At 44.6% G+C, this 17,009-nt stretch overlaps 1 protein-coding gene across 5 annotated transcripts in view; it reads left to right on the forward strand.

Annotated features, from left to right (window-relative positions):
- plxna4 (plexin A4) overlaps window positions 1–17,009 on the forward strand; it is a 256,250-nt gene that overhangs the window by 172,212 nt on the left and 67,029 nt on the right. For all 5 annotated transcript variants that reach the window (XM_029116984.2, XM_029116986.2, XM_029116987.2 and 2 more), the window contains exon 6: window positions 12,358–12,481. In XM_029116984.2, the coding sequence (XP_028972817.1) occupies window positions 12,358–12,481 (124 nt within the window). The remainder of the gene's footprint in view (window positions 1–12,357; window positions 12,482–17,009) is intronic.

Genomic DNA, 17,009 nt, shown 5'->3' on the forward strand with positions numbered 1-17,009 from the left:
CGTTGTCCTGTGATCATTGACAAAGCAGCCAAACCACAGTTCGTCCACTGATCCTCTCATGTCACAGAAGAACAAAGAAGCCGGCAGAAAGATGATAGGACACGATAACGGCATTTGGCACAGTTGGGTCCAAGGGCCATGTCGCACCAGTGGAGACGCACAGCTGCCTGCCGCGATCTGCATGGCGGCCCGCGCTGTGTCATGTTGGAGACGCCCAGATGAAGCGTCTAACCCGGCGCCGACAGACAAACCCGGAGAGGGCCTCGGATCAAGGGGCATGTTCAGCTGGGTTTCTGACAGTTGCTGAAATTGCGTTGTGAGTGCTGAAAGGTGACATGCTGGCTGAGGGTGATGAAGCACTAGGTTGTTTACCGGGGACAAGATGGGTCGGGTGGTGATCACCACCTTTCTGGTGTTTGTGTTTGTGTGGCAGGTTTTTTGACGTTATGAGAAATTGAGAAAGCGGGGACGGGCTGTTTACAGGGTGATATGCAGTGTCTGTGAGCTGTGTGTGTGTTGTGTGTGTGTGTCGTGTATGTGTGTTGTGTATGTGAACGATGACTCCAGGGAGGCATGTCGGCGTTGACTCGTCATGGTAATGACACGCTGCCTGATATCACACTGCTTTGACTCAGCATCAAGCTAGTTCACTGCCTCATGGCAGGGGCATATTTCAGTACACACACACACAAAGCTTCAGCTACAAACACGCACGTGCACACCTACTGTACCCTCTGACAGCAGCTCAACGAAACCCCCTAGTAGGTTCACACCTTATGCACACTGAACGCAAATGTACATTCGTACTTTGCTTGAAGACAAACACACACACACACACACACACACACAAACACATCCACCTACCCCACGGCCACTATGGTCAGGTCCCAGCCCTGCATAAATGTTTACTCCCATTGACAGTACAGGAGCATTACTGCGTCTTTATTTCGTGTTTGGCCAGGGTCATTGTGTCATGGGGTCCAAGGCTGTGTGGGTCATGGGGTCACGGGGTTCAGGGGTACAGCTTAGTCATGGGGCTGCCTCCACACAGCGTGGAATGGTCAACGGTCGCATGCACGAGATGGAGAACCTGTCCGCCTCTGTCTTCTCTCAGAGGGAAGTTAATAGGTTTCATTTCCTTTCCTTGTTTGACCTTTTCCATTATGACCGGCGTTAAATATGCATTGGATCTGAAATATCTCACCTGAGCTCTTTACATCCACATCACACCCCCAACCACCAAACCCCATCACATGTCACAACCCAACCCACACCAGTCGTCACAGAGACCAGCCCTTCACATTTGGTGATGACTTTGTGAAATCCACTTTCCCTCTGCCCTCGTCAAGAATGACTACATCCTATTGTAGGCTTCATTGTAGTAGACTAAAGTAGAAACGAGTACAACGATATTTTGGATTGAGGTCCTGTGGATTCTAGGCTAGACTTTAGCCTGGGTTCTGCGTTAAATACAGATATGAACATCCACATTTGATCGAGATGCATTTTAAAGGCGTTCAAGTCCTCCTCCTCCACTTCCTGATTATGTTACATTATCAAAAGCTCTAGGAAAGAGAAATTAAGATTAGTTCCATTCAACCAACTAATCCTTTCAGGGCTTGCCTGTGTGATGGCAATTTCTAAAATTCCAAAGTTCTATGAAAATGGTAGGTAAGACAGGAAAAATCAATTGCGCAATAAACGGTTTTAATCTTGCTTGCAAGGAGAAAGTATACAGGTTACAAAGTAACGGTGGATAGTTTCTAAATAAAAACATCATTTCGACAGTATTTATTACATAGGAAGAAGGGGTGTGGTAAGATGCTGCCATCTGTTTCATGTCAATCAAACACCTTTCCCTTTGTTCTATCACACACGTCAAATGCTATCTTCCCCCACCTTATCCTTCCTGCAATAATGTTTACCCAAAGGGGCCAACTGACCTTACTGCCCCCTTGCTGTATCTTCTCCTATCCTGTCCTAAAACCCATTGATCTCCATCTGGACAGACAATAGATGCCCCCTATGCAAATACCAGGTCCCACACATTCCTGTACCTATCTTAACAGTGGGACTCAGTCCTTTATACAATCAAATACATTGTATAAGAAATTTCCACAACAATCCATCCTCTTGATACCATGTCAAACCTTGGTATCAAACCTTAAACAGTTCACTCATTAGGATGTAGACTGCAACAAAACAGTACTCTTTAACAACATGACCCAGTCAATATTATTATCCTTAGTGATTAGAGAACTGAGCAAACTGAAATGTCTGAGTCCTCCTTTACATTCTTCTAGATCATTACCTTCCGTATAAACACCAAGATCACACATTGTCATCATACAGAATCATAACATAGTACAGCAAACCTTTTTCTTTATGTTAAAATCATCATAAACACCTATCACTGAATGCATCCTTCAATTTATCACTGTTACAAAGTTCTCTCATGCCAATTGCTCAATTCGCTGAAAAGTCCTCTCCATGGTTCCATTTGGATGTCCTTCCAAAGTCATCACAACTGTTCTGCTCTTCCAAACGTCAGACAGTCAGTTATGAACCATTTCTTTGACAGGTCGATGTAACAGAACGAAAAAGTCAGATGTATATTCCAAGGTGTTGTCCTTCACAGCTCAGATGCAGACACAGCTCTTGTTGTCTCCATTCTAGCTGCTTTATCAGCCAGGGCAGGAGAATCTGTGTGTTCTCCTTTGTGAACTCCAAGATGACCAGTTTTAGCTAAAGGTTCTAGAGCTAAAGGCCATGTAGAAAGTGACTGGTTACTAGCACCAGAAAATTCACTTTCCCTCAGTGACTTCAATTCACTGTGTCTAACCTTCAAACACTGCAATCCTCGTGTAGCGTGTCGTCGACCCCAGGTTCCTCTGTCAGCTACCTGGACAGCAGATGAGATGTACCTGGTATGGACCCAATCAGCGTAGCATGATGTTGTGCAGTAGATCTTTCCTACGCCTCCATCCTCTCGGTCGGAGGTTGCCTTCTCCATCACATTGCAGAACCAGCAGGACTCGAGTCAGTCCAGCTCACAGGAACTCAGCATCCTGTAGACGTGCAGCACCTAGACATGCAGCGCTCCAGAGTCGACTCCTCTCTCAGCTGTAGGACAGTCTGTCTGTGTGTCTGTGAGATCCATCTCACCTCAGCCACCCCACAGTTGTCCTTTTAAGCCAAGCTCAGTCTCTCTCTGGGCTCCAGCAAGTCCTCTGTTGCCGAATCGCTTTCAAGTGTTCTGTATCTGAATGTGTGAATTATCCTTGAGAAGATTAGTTCCAACTGTACAGTACATCATCACATATGTCCATCACGTTAGCTTGTTGCATCTCGCTGATACATTAGAACCACACACTACCAAACACTCAAACCCTATATTTCCATTGTCTCTCTACTTCTTTTCTCCAAATAGATTAGAACAGTTGAAATCAATAACAGTATCGTTATAACATTAACATCTCTGGTGCTTCTGTTCTGCTAGTGTAGCAAAATAACAATTCCACTCTTTTCTATAGTTGGTGTAACAACCAACACAAAGAACAGAAGAACACAATTTCACATTTCTTATTACTGTTCCAAAAACTCATCAGTTAAGATAGTTTGCTTGCATTGAAGTACCACTCTCTAAGAGCAGTTCATGAACAATTCTCAGTTCACCTATATAATTTACATCTGATTGTGTTGTATCGGAACTACAATCAATTTCACCATTGTTTCACATAAAGGATCAAATACCTTATTTCAAATCAAACATTTCACACCATCTTGAAGGTCAGCTAACATAACTGTTATTTAGCCTAATTTCTCTACAAGCTGAAACTTAGTGTGAATGTCTCCAAGTCTCTTCTTATTATCCTAGCACATCAAACACACTCTGAAATCCTGTCATAAATCATGACCCCCCCTTTTTACTCCTTTACCACCACAGGGCTCTCCCTGGAGTGGGGGTGGTTTACTAACCTAAGGATAACAGACCCTGGTCTTGGAGGATTGTCACCTTATCACTAAGGGACACTGTTGTTATCTTGAAACACCCCAGGCATTGACAATAGTAAAACAACCTTTTTTCCTCTTCATTCACCTCAAAGAAACCTCTGTTAACCATTAACTTTCCAATGATTGCTTACTAGGACAGAACTTAAATTAGAATTAGAATACCCAATTTTGATAATGTCTGTTTCTCTTCTAAAGAGTCCAAACAAGTTAAAATCCATCTCAACCTGTTTTTTGTGTCAGTGAGTGGAGTGCTCCAGTGGGTCTGTACCTCTCTTTATGCAATTTAGACTATGTAAGACTTCTCAACTTTACCAGAAATATAACTTGATGCAGAATTATTTTCTCAATATCAATTAAACCATGGCAACATTTTGTAAACATGTAAGAAATAACTAAATGTGCTCCCTGCACGTTTCTACCCACTTATTCCATAATGCATGAGATTAATATGATTACTTCTAATCAAATATTAAACTAACTGAACAGTAACACACCCATCAAATTTGGTATTGCTTAGCTAAACCATTTCAAAATGGTAAGATGTATTCTACTCAACCATAACCATGTTAGATTTTGCATAAAACATACATTTCAAAAACCCAATTTGACAAAAAAACTCTAAGTTCAACTCTTTTCCACTATAGATAATCATTTCATACAATCCCCCCCTTGCTTTCAAGACAGAAAATGACTTCAAGCTTGAAAGCAGAACCATTACAGGACCGAAATTAAAAAGAAAATCGATAGTTAGGAGGAATCTAACATACATCCAGTAAAAGTCGCAAACTGAATATCCAACCAAACCAACCGAAAATAAGAAAAACAAAGGAAATAAAAACTGTACCACACACATGGTCGCTCGTGTGAAGGAACTCCCAAATTAGCATATCAAAATTTGCATTTACACAGGCAACGGCCAAACTAATTTGAGACCAACAAACATCATGACTCAATTTACCTCCTAAACTCTAGTGAATTTTCTCAATTTTAGATGTAAGTCTACGTCATTCAAAATAGTGCCAGTCAGCCAAAATCTCTACTTTCACGCATATTTCATGCAAATACATCAAATTTGTACTAGCAATTAACAATGTTGGATGACTTAAGGTCTTCACCCATACTACAATTTGATTTGAAATCATAAATGTAAACATTAAAGCAACCAAAAGGAAAACTTATTCAGCTTTCACTTAATGTTTTATCATCCCAAAACTGAACATGTGTTGGTAAAATTACCACGTGTGAGAACAGGCTGAACACTCGAATTTAACCCTTAGTAATATGCTACCTTGATATAATGTTAAGGGTGGCGGAAGCCATCCCAGTGGACCTGCCCACCCTTCCTGAAGCTCTGAGCTCAACACATATATGGTAAGCCATTAGCAAGGCCAAATGTTCCTTTATGGTCCCCAGACCATCCTCTCAATTTAGCCTACATCGTTCGTTAACTTAAGATTTTAGATTTGGAGTCCAACCTATCTAATATTTTCGCAGTTTGTAAAAATGTGCTTATCATTATCTATACAGAAACTCAACATTATGGTGGAAATTAAGAAACTCTTAAGAATGGCACTCCAGGCAGAAAACAGATTTATGACGTCACTATAATCAAGGTACAATAAGAAATCCAAAGGAAACTCAATGCAGCCTTAAACACCTTTACATCAATACCCTATTTGTTCACTAACGTACCATTCCAGAATTCAAATTCCATGAACGAGTATCATGCGTTGGTTTTAAAAAAAAAACAAGTATTATCCCAGTTATCGTTGGAAAACACTTATAAGAGAACTCCTTTATTTAACCAAACTCAATTTAGCATTTAAAATAGGACGTCTAATTTTAGGTTAATTTAAACGGGGGATAAACTGGCTTTGACTATTTGGGGAATAAACGGGCCGTAGTCATTTTACCCTCTTTTGCAGGCTATGACTATATTTGCTGAATCCAGTCTTCATGGAAAACAGCATGTTATCTTAATACTAAAACTTTCGCTATCGTCTGCTTCCCACTCCAAACAAGGAGAGAGAAAACACTATTTTAACCCCTCATTACGAAACCACAAGACCATATTTTACCAAATCACAGAATCATCATTATACCAATTTCTAAGCTATCCCTCTAATTATATTTATGCCATTATTTTCTTAAACTCCTAAATTAGCAGGCTAACACTCCCACGTGTGCAAGCCATCAGGCAAATTCAATTTCAACACAAAGGCAAAGGCCAAAAGAGTAGGCCTCGCATAATAACCATGTTAACAACGCAATGTAAGCGTTCGCCCAAACGCACTCCAAACAAGAAGAAACATTGCGATTACAAAACTTCCAAGTTAACACAAATCTCGGTAAACGAGATCCAATATTCTATCAAGAAATATACAATGCAGCCAATCGGATCCCTCGTGCACAGGGAATACCAAAATGGACAAATGCATTTACTAGACCGACCACAACCAGACAATGACAAATGCCCTTGACTCGGGCCATAACCACATTCAGAACAAACACAAGTGGCGCATGCATATACAACTTCTGTAGCATACTGATCCAAACCATAAGCTGACTAACAATTGCGGCAATTTTACAGGAGCCTTCTACAGGCACTGAAAGTATGAGATCCAATCTCAATTGCATATTTAAGTCCAACCTAAATTGCAGATGTTCAAGCAGTCCAACCGCTTATAATCCAGCACTAATCGCAACGCAATAGGTTAGCAGCATAGGAATGGTTGTCAGGCCTAACCACAGTCGCTATTAACCAAAATACCACACTTCAACATCCAAACATACAGGAGCACGCTATACTCCATCACGCAGTCCAACTGCTGCACGGGAATTGGTGTCAGGACATGGAACAAAAACGACATGTTTCTAACTACAGCCGCCCTGACTGCAATACTCAAAACTTCTAGTCACAATACTTACTCAAATCCATCTATCAATTTCTACCATCAAATCATCAACCACATTGTTTACTAAAGCATATGAAAACTGTATTAAGGAACAATCTCACCGGTTGATGCTCCCTCTGGTCCCCTGTCTGACCGTCCGCACCCCTCCCTCAGGCGGTTCAGCGTTCCTGCGTGTTCCCGTTGAATCACTCGCGGCAAGGCCAAAGAGATTACGGGTGTGTACACCTGGTGTGTACAACTCCCCACTTTTGGAACTTTTCTTGAAACTCGTAGACATGCTCAACACTTCCAAAGCGGAGCAGAAAACGGCCTCCAGCGGCCCACAGCATTTCCACGTTCACAACGAAAAAGTCCTCAGAGCTTATGACTCCAACGATGCAGTGTCCCGATCGGGCCTCCAAGGAGACCCACCTATCGGTCCAACTGAACTCCGCGGGGTGGGGTGACGGGCGATCAGAGGAGAACGAGCCATCTAACCTGAGCAAAAAAAAACTACAACACAGATCAATATACTCCACACTGTCTACACACCGTAGCCTACGCTTTCCAAACAACTTTTCATACGTTACCACGGCCATCTACCTCCAATCAGCCCGACAGGCCGCGCATCCATCACCGAATGAAAACGCCAGTCGCCGGAAAACCTAATAACACTCAAAGAAACATTGTTCACATGTCCAAACACCATATACGTCAGTGATAATTTTTGCCGGTCCAGCGTAAACACGAGAGACCGGCAAAGATTTACTGTCGCACGTCCCCATGTTTCAGATTTACCCAGTAAATCTAATTTATACTCAACCAACCAGAAAGCGAAGTCAAGCTCGTCAGCCCACAAATGAGATTTTAAAAAGGTCCAACCTTTTACTGCAGATTTTAAAAGTCCAACTTTAAGTTTTTAGACCGAATTGCGTTCTTGCCTCCAAATTCAATTTCCGCAGGAAACCTGTACTGATCAAGCACGAGTCACAGCTCCCGTCAGGCACTCTTTCTCAGCCCGTCAAAGGATAAGCCTTTTCTGGACGGTACTAGAATTCCAGAGCTTTCTCTGGCCGTGCACGGTTAACCTGTTAGGAAAGGACTCGAAACCGATCAGGATTAGGATCCCGGACGAGCCCCCAAATTGTGATGGCAATTTCTAAAATTCCAAAGTTCTATGAAAATGGTAGGTAAGACAGGAAAAATCAATTGCGCAATAAACGGTTTTAATCTTGCTTGCAAGGAGAAAGTATACAGGTTACAAAGTAACGGTGGATAGTTTCTAAATAAAAACATCATTTCGACAGTATTTATTACATAGGAAGAAGGGGTGTGGTAAGATGCTGCCATCTGTTTCATGTCAATCAAACACCTTTCCCTTTGTTCTATCACACACGTCAAATGCTATCTTCCCCCACCTTATCCTTCCTGCAATAATGTTTACCCAAAGGGGCCAACTGACCTTACTGCCCCCTTGCTGTATCTTCTCCTATCCTGTCCTAAAACCCATTGATCTCCATCTGGACAGACAATAGATGCCCCCTATGCAAATACCAGGTCCCACACATTCCTGTACCTATCTTAACAGTGGGACTCAGTCCTTTATACAATCAAATACATTGTATAAGAAATTTCCACAACACCTGTAAGTATGTCCCCATCAGCCTCTATTGGCGCAACTGTTTACTCAAGTTCAAATGGATGTTTGATGTATAATTGGCTGAGGGAGGATATCCCCAACTGTTTCTATGTATTTATTCAGTTCTGTAGATGCTTACCATTATACTTTAGGATGTATCTATGACTGGAAAGAGTGTGATTTTTGTAAATATTGGGCATTGACATTTCATTGATATTGCAATCTCTCAGCATTAATGAGAACTCTTGTATCCACTGTAAAAAAAAAGAAAGTATATATATATATATATATATATATAACAACTAAATACAAACGGATATTACATTATATCCAGTAAGGCTTATACCAATATTATAGCATTCCTAGTTTAACACAGCAGTTGTAATTAACTACGGATAAAATAGTGTCCTTTCTGCCTTCACCTCTTTCCTCATTCATATCCATAAAAAAACGTCTTGTTAGAGATTCGAAGGGATATATGGTTTGGTAAAAATCAAAGCCTCAACAATATCCCCTGTGTCAACTGTAGCAAAAGCCCTTCTGCCACAGAGCAGTGAGGCTGTGCATCTCACCCTGTGTCCTGCCATCGTTCGGAGCATATTGGTGCTGATATCCCCCACTAACCTCTGATTAAAGCTATCCGGTAGCCGCCGCTGCTGCTCAGTGGCCACATCCGAACAGCTGCCAATGCGGGGGGGACAGTGGCCCAGGGAGAGGCAGGGATAATGCCAAACAAGGTAGGGAGGGAGAGAGAGAGAGAGAGGGCCAGATGATTCTGGTAGAGGGAGGACAGGCCTGAGTTCAGACAGGCGGACAGACCAGTGAGCCATTGCGAGATGTGTCCGACTCCTCAGAGTAGGAGGACTAGTCTGGGATCTGTTTACCCTTTTAGAGCCTAATTGATGGGATCGTGCGCATTGGTTGTGGGGACCTGATCAGAGGTCAGCACTCCTGCTCTGATCCTACCCATTTCAACAAGGTTTGCTTTAAAGCGAAAAGCCTTCGGTTTGATGACCCCCAACGGGCCTAACAAATTACCTCTGGTCACCTGCCATCCATCCAACCGGCCATTGTGCATTCAGTTTGAACTCTAGAGTGTGTTGGCAGTTTGGTTATTGTCAGCCGCTTCGGGATTTTCCGTCGCACAGATTTGAATAGGAAGAAATGTGCCCAACGGGCCGAATATGCTTTGATGATACAAATGTGATTTAATTTCCTTTGCCCTGACTGTGTAGTGAATATAAACCGTGGTGAAGAGGAGGCGGCTGGGTTAAGGGGGGGGGGGGGGGGGGCTGTTTGTGAGCACTAACAGGGTGATTGATCTCTGGTGTGATTTGAGCCATTTTGTTATTCATCAAAACAACATATTCCTCCGTGTTCCACATACCATTTACATAACGAGGAAAACATATGGCCACCCACCTCTCTTAATGTATGGATTTGGTCCACTAATGATAATGAATTGAAGAGCGTTGACGTCTACAAAAACGCGCCTCAAGATGCCACTCGATCACGTGTTCTCTTCACGTCAACACAGAGAACATGCAGTGAAACGTCCTCTCTCTAAATGTTTGATGCGCAGACACCCTGTCTCCCTATCTCCCACTTCAGCACATAGCCAGATGTTTCCTGTGTGTTCAGGCAGCATTGTGACAGTGTGTAAGTATCAAAGTCCAACTCCGCCGACTCTTCTGTAACTGTCACACTCTACCCATGGCCCATCATTTGTAGGCACTATGCATGTCCCTCAGAGTGGATGGCATAAACGTCAACGTTTTATGCTCTCAGGGGCATTACGAGCACATTTATTTATGACCTTTAAAAGAATATTCTTATTTAATAAGCGAGCTTCCCCACAATTATCAAAGGGAGCCTGTGGGCTCTCTAAGACCCATGATGGACCGTGAGAGATCGCCATCAGAACCAAAAACCTTAAATGAGACAGAATATGGGTAACCCACGTGGAGATAAATCATTAGGTTTCACAGTAGTAAGATATTTTATTCAAGGACAAGTGAGCTAAACAGCATGAAACAAAGCTTTCCATCCAAAAGAAGCTCTCAAAGCTACTAGGCAACAGGACTGGTTCCTTCCTCCTGTAAAGGTCTGCGTGCTAGCATCATTTCCTCTTTTCTCTCTAGATTTATGAGTTACACAAACTCGTTTACTGGCACACACACACGAGAACACAGGCATGTTCATATTCACGCACAGACACAGAGCCAACCCCCTTAGCCCACCCACTCTATAAAAACAAATCAGCGCCGCTGACTACACTATATACAGCTACGCCAATATGGTTGTGATCATCCAGGTGTTTGTGCTACTGTATAAGTGCAACCTTCTGGGGCTTTATGTACTGTGGGGTTTATTAAATGAGCACTAGAATGGGGGACAGGAGGTCTGATAGGGAACACAAAGGGAAGCTCTTGATTAAAGCCTGCTCAGACCTGCTTAGCGGTAAGGCTGAGAAAAAGACGATTGAAAAAATCCTCTGATTGTTGCCTTTCCTAAATCTCCTCCGTTTTTCTCTTCTCCCGCTCTTCCCTCACTTGGAAGCAGATTACTTGTCCTTCCATTCCGTCTGCCGACTTCTTCCTCAGCGCTAGGCCGCTTAACTTCACAATACAGACACATCTTGTCTCCCCAATTTGTGGATGAAAAGCTGCCTCTGCATAAGGTGTTACCGTATCACTGCCGTCATCCCGTCGCCCTGGAGGCTCTTCACTCATTCTCTCTGAGGACTTCGGCTCTCTGTGGGATTTGCTGTTAATTGCTTGAGAAGTTTGTTTAAATCTACAAGGACTTAGCTGGGTACGTTTTATAAGGGACTGAATGGAGGTTAAGGGTTTGTGGTGGAGCATCACATGTTGGGATGTGACATGCAGTCCGATGCCCTTGTGGTGGGTGACACTGTATATCGCTACACACCTGTTCCGTTAAGAGTATATTGTTGCGAGCCTGGTCACAGATCTGTTTGTGTCCTCTCCAACACCTATGGTCATGGTTATACAACGCCCTGCAGGATTAAACACTAAGAACCGTAAACTTTTACCCAGGTTTGGATCCAGGTGCTTTATTCATTTTGGCCCGGGTCTCCTGCCACCCTGTCTTTTAAAATGTCTGTCCAGTTGTATCATGGGAATTTGTGGCGTTCCACATATATATACTGCCGTGACACTGAGACAGTGTAGATGTGAACGTGCTCCTTAATGGCAGAGCGCTGTTAGAATGAGCCCTGTACAGCAGCTTCATCTCAACAGAGTGAAAATATGTACCACCAAGGGGACAAAGGAGTGACAAGTAGGGACTTAGGACTAGTGTTACCAGCCCGTGTAATATCAGGGGAGTAGAATTGACCACCTGGCTCAAAAAATCAAAGGGGGGGGGGGATCCCATCTCCTGCTCCCCGCCTGCTCTTGGCACGGTCCATGAATGCTCCTCATTAAGAAGGCCTTACAAAGGCAGAGCCTGTCCCCCTTCTCCCAACAGAGCAGCTCCACTTCCACAAATAGAGGCAGCTATTGTTTTAACCCCCCCTTCAAAAGAATTTACCAGGGTCCAGTCACGGTGAACAGTCACTACAGACCGATGCCGCTCTCCAGAGAAATATGGTCAATGTCTTGATATTCATTTCATCCCTGGTATTTCCACTGTGTTTCTCAGTGTTGACTAACATTCTTTCTGGTTTCCCAGGTGCTTAGCAGGTGAAGACGTAATGTGAGCGAGGGGCCAAGCGGGGCTAACTTGAAGGCTGATACGGGTGTTACCGTGAATAACGTCCCCCTTTGTTGCGTTGTGTTCCCACAGGTGCACCAGGAAGGAGAAATGCGAGCGCTCTGCGGAACCGCGTCGATTCGCCTCGGACATCAAGCAGTGTGTTCGCCTGAACGTCCACCCCAACAACATCTCTGTGTCTCAGTTCAGTGTCACGGTGAGTGTTAACTGCTCGTCAGAGCTCCCGGGTCCTCTCCAGTGGGCACACCTCAACGGAAATCCTTTTCAAAAGGGAAATATTCTACATCGGCGATGACTTATTGGGCGCATTTGATTTTTAAAGCTCGTCTCTCGAATGACGTATCCCACTGGATCTGACTGTGGTCAAAAATCACAGCCATTCGGCTGGCCTGGAACCGACACCTACATAAAGTAGGCTCACAGTTACTATGGTGACCAAAAACCATGTCAACATACTATACAAAAGCATCTGATATGGAACCCAAGGGGCCGCATCTCCCAAACATTGCTCTGGGAAAAACAGGAGACGCCCAACCATTTAAGCCGCCCAGTGAACCATGTCCTGGTCTAATGTATCGATATGGTGCCTCGCTAATACGGTTAAGCCTGGGGAATCGTCTTTGGCCAATGGCCATAACGTAATTATTCCCACTTGTCACAGGAGCTTACAGATCTGTCCGTCAAGGGTAGGGTTTCCGTAGCATTACCTCATGCCATCTACTCATCTAATTAAGCAATAAGGGATGAGGGGGTGTGGTATATGGCCAGTATACCATGACTTAGGTCTGTTCTTAGACACGACACAATGCAGAGTGCCTGGATACAGCACTTAGCCGTGGTGTACTGAGTATATACCACAAACCCCTGAGATATTTATTACTATTATAAGCTGGTTATCATTATATTTAGAACATTACAAATTATTTATCTGTGGCATACAGACTTATCTGCCATGTCTTTCAGCCAATCAGCATTCAGAGTAGAAAAGAACCTTAGAATACAATCATCTTTATATTATGTTAATGTTATTGTGAGCTTCTCGGCCTTCTCAGTCTGCTACATACTGAGCAGATATATTTCTGTTGGGGGCTTCTCGGCTTCCCCTGTCTGCCACATAATGAGTAGTGATGCTGGGTTTTATATCATAAATACTTTCTACCGGCAGGTGTCATGCTGTTTAATGGAGTCACTGGGATTGTACCATTATGCTGGCACTAAAAGCATCCCTAGTGGGAATGGAGATGATAGGGAACATAAAGCTGGTTGTAATAATGACGTCAGTTCATTTTCCCCCATTGGGATAATAGTATGTAAAGGCTTCATGCCAGCTGAGCTTTGTGTACGGAATCCGCCTTGTGTTGTACCTCTCCCTCACCACTAGGGGTGTCTGTTGCATAGAGTCTGCTGACTTCAGGTCTTGGGCTGTGTGTGCCCAGCTGTGCTAGGCTGCTCCTTTGAAGGTTGCTGTGTGTGTGTGTGTTTGTCTGACCATAGTCGCTCCTGTTGTGTCAGTAAACCCATCAGTCCGCGAACTCCAGCATTGTGTCAGTAAACCCATCAAAGCAGGCCGTAGTTCCCTTATTTTTATCCACATGTAACCCGGCACAACCCCCAGTATCCAATCAGATTACTATACAAACACCCACCAAGACACTAGCCCGAGCTCCTGCGGCAATGTTTAAAAAAAACGAATAATCACCCGGGACGCTGTTGATTGTGGGAGCGGAATGGAGACAACCTGTAGGGACTGTGAACCTCTGGCAGTAACTAACGGTAGAAACACGTCTGTCTGGATTCTAGGTCTTCGGCTCTGTTCCTGTATGTTTCGTTTACCTGTGCTTGGTCGATTGGGTGTAGGTGCTGTGGGACTGGACTGATTCCTGTATATTTCATTTACCTGTGCTTGTTAGGTCGGGTGTAGGTGCTGTGGGACTGGACTGATTCCTGTATATTTCATTTACCTGTGCTTGTTAGGTCGGGTGAAGGTGCTGTGGGACTGGACTGGAGGACGGTGCTGCAGCAAACACCGCGTTTGTCAAATTTCAGTCCCGTTTTGTACATATTTCGGAAGGTCAAGGGCAGGGTGCTTCCCCGTGGGTCCTCGTGCACATTGGGTCCATAGGTGTCAGTCTTAGTAGACTTGCCTGGTCATTAATTCTTATTAATGTTGTTTCCCCGGCGTTGATGACATCCCTCCACGTCTGAAAGAGCCCTTTAATGGTATTCGCGGAGAGTAAAACACATGACTGGACGCGCGCACTCATATACACACACGCACGCGCGTGCGTACAGGGCTATGTTTAACCTTTCTCTCGACAAGGCAGGCTTTATCGCCTGTGCTATGTCACATATCTCCCATCGAATGGATTGGCGTCAATGTTGGCAGGCATTCGGATGAAGCAGGCATTCAGATGGAGCAGGCAGTCAGACAGGGCCGGTTCTTGACCTTTTTAGTTATTAAATGTAAAAGATTGACAGTTTTTTTAATTATTTATTTGCCTGTTATCTTTCTCTTTTTCATTTGTTTAACACTGTTCACTGCCTGTACGTTTCAAAACTACAATCCAGACCCACAAGTGGTCTGGACGTTTGTGGGTCAGCGTTGGCGCGCCTTCAGACGGAGCGGGTATAACGACAGATCGTCACCGCGCCTTTTTCTGTCTCACTGCAGAGGTACATGCTTTCTATCTCACGGAGGCATTCGTACATGCTAATAGGATTCGGGAAAAACGTCACGCGAACTCGTCCGCTACCTGTCCTCGGTGGATTACAAGGACGCTCCCTGCTTTATTTCAGCACGTCGAACCCATCACTCTGGTCTCCGCCACCGCTGCTGTAATCCTGGAGGCGTGTGCATCTAAACTACCCGGCACCAGATCACCGTTCCGTCGGCTCCGGAGGCATCATTCTCTTTACGTCACCATGGCAACCAAACACCGCCAACAACCCGTGGCGCATCCTCCGCCCGCGACGCAGTGTATTGACTAGAGGAGCCGCGGTGTGTTTCCACCTACTCTCTCTCTCTTTCTGTGTGTGTGTGTGTGTGTGTGTGTGTGTGAGATTCAATCCACTCGGAACGCCACCTATTTTCATATTCACGTTTGGGCTCAGGCGGTGGCGCCGGGCTTGGGCCGTGACCGCTCCAAATGTAATTGAAGAAAACTTGCGCCGCATTCCTCGTTTAAAGGAAAATAAATGAAACGGTGGGAGAAGTGCGGTCCGGACGCTGATTGCGGGCGCATCCCGGTCTGTAATAGTGTGGCGTCTGTATCTGCAGCGCGGGCGACCGCCTAAACCTTTTCATTAAACAGCAATATAAAAACAGTCCAGGTCAGCCCTTCTGGCTCTACAAAAGGATCTCTTTGGGCGCAGTATCACAAATGTAATGCAGTCAACAGCAGAATTGACGCAAGGCCACCACCTTCACTTGCGCCCGCTTTCCATCAGTATGTATATTTTGGTCCTGACCCCACTTCACCTCCCCCATCTTCTCCTCCTGCGCTTCAAGGAGACCCTTGTCCTTCTCACCTAAAGTCAGACGAATCCTCTCTCCTCCATTCTCTGCTCTTTAAAAAGATGCTCGCTTCCTTCATTCCTTACTTCCTCCTCTCGTCCGTCATACATTGATTATTTCCTTCCTCTTTCTGTCCCCCTTCATCATACCTTCCTTTCTTACTTCCTTCATACCTTCCTTTCTTACTTCCTTCATACCTTCCTTTTTTACTTCCTTCATACCTTCCTTTCTCACTTCCTTCATACCTTCCTTTCTTACTTCCTTCATACCTTCCTTTCTTACTTCCTTCATACCTTACTTTCTTACTTCCTTCATACCTTCCTTTCTTACTTCCTTCATACCTTCCTTTCTTACTTATCTTTATTCCCTCTTTTCTTTTCTACCTTCATACCTTCCTTTTTTACTTCCTTCATACCTTCCTTTTTTACTTCCTTCATACCTTCCTTTCTTACTTCCTTCATACCTTCCTTTCTTACTTATCTTTATTCCCTCTTTTCTTTTCTATGATCGTATATCACTCTTTCCTTCCCCTCCCTCTCATCCTCTCTCTCTTCCCTCTTTCCCTCCTTCCCCTCCATCTCATCCCATCTCTTCCTCCTTGCCCTCCCTCTCATCCCGTCTTGCTCCAAACCCCCCCCCCCCCCCCCAGCCTGATCTCCCAGTCTGACCCTTGTGTCAGTGTACATGTACTCTGGCTTGGGTGGTGGAATCTGCAGGGTCTCCCGCGGAGTGCTGCAGGGCCCGGTCGGGGCTGAGGGAGGTTGGGCTCAAACTCACACCAGATGGGAACAGTCAACAAGCCGCCGCCGGGCTTTTAAAAAACACAGAGCTTATGTTCAACAAACATACCCTGCTGTCTGTTTCCTCCCAACCCATCCACCACCATTTCTCTCCCTCTTTTTCAGTCACTTTCCCACCCTCGCTCTCTCTAATGTCCATTGGAAATGTCAAAATGGCCCTCTGGACTTCTGGACCGGAAATACTAGAGTGCGCTCACACAACATGTCACTCCGGGTTCAGTGACCCTCCTATCATGGCCCAGATGGTCCGGTCCTCTCTGAACACTCCTGTCATGTTAATGGTTCTGTTGACTGTGGTGGCACGCGTTCCGAATGCCCTGCTATTCCATGTAATGTACTACTTTTGGCTTGTGTGTACTGGGGGCGCTGATCGAAACGAGTGCACTTCGGACTGTGTGGTTACTTCAGAC

This window comes from Esox lucius, chromosome 23 (genome assembly GCF_011004845.1).
Source record: "Esox lucius isolate fEsoLuc1 chromosome 23, fEsoLuc1.pri, whole genome shotgun sequence".
Taxonomy (NCBI): Eukaryota; Metazoa; Chordata; class Actinopteri; order Esociformes; family Esocidae; genus Esox; species Esox lucius.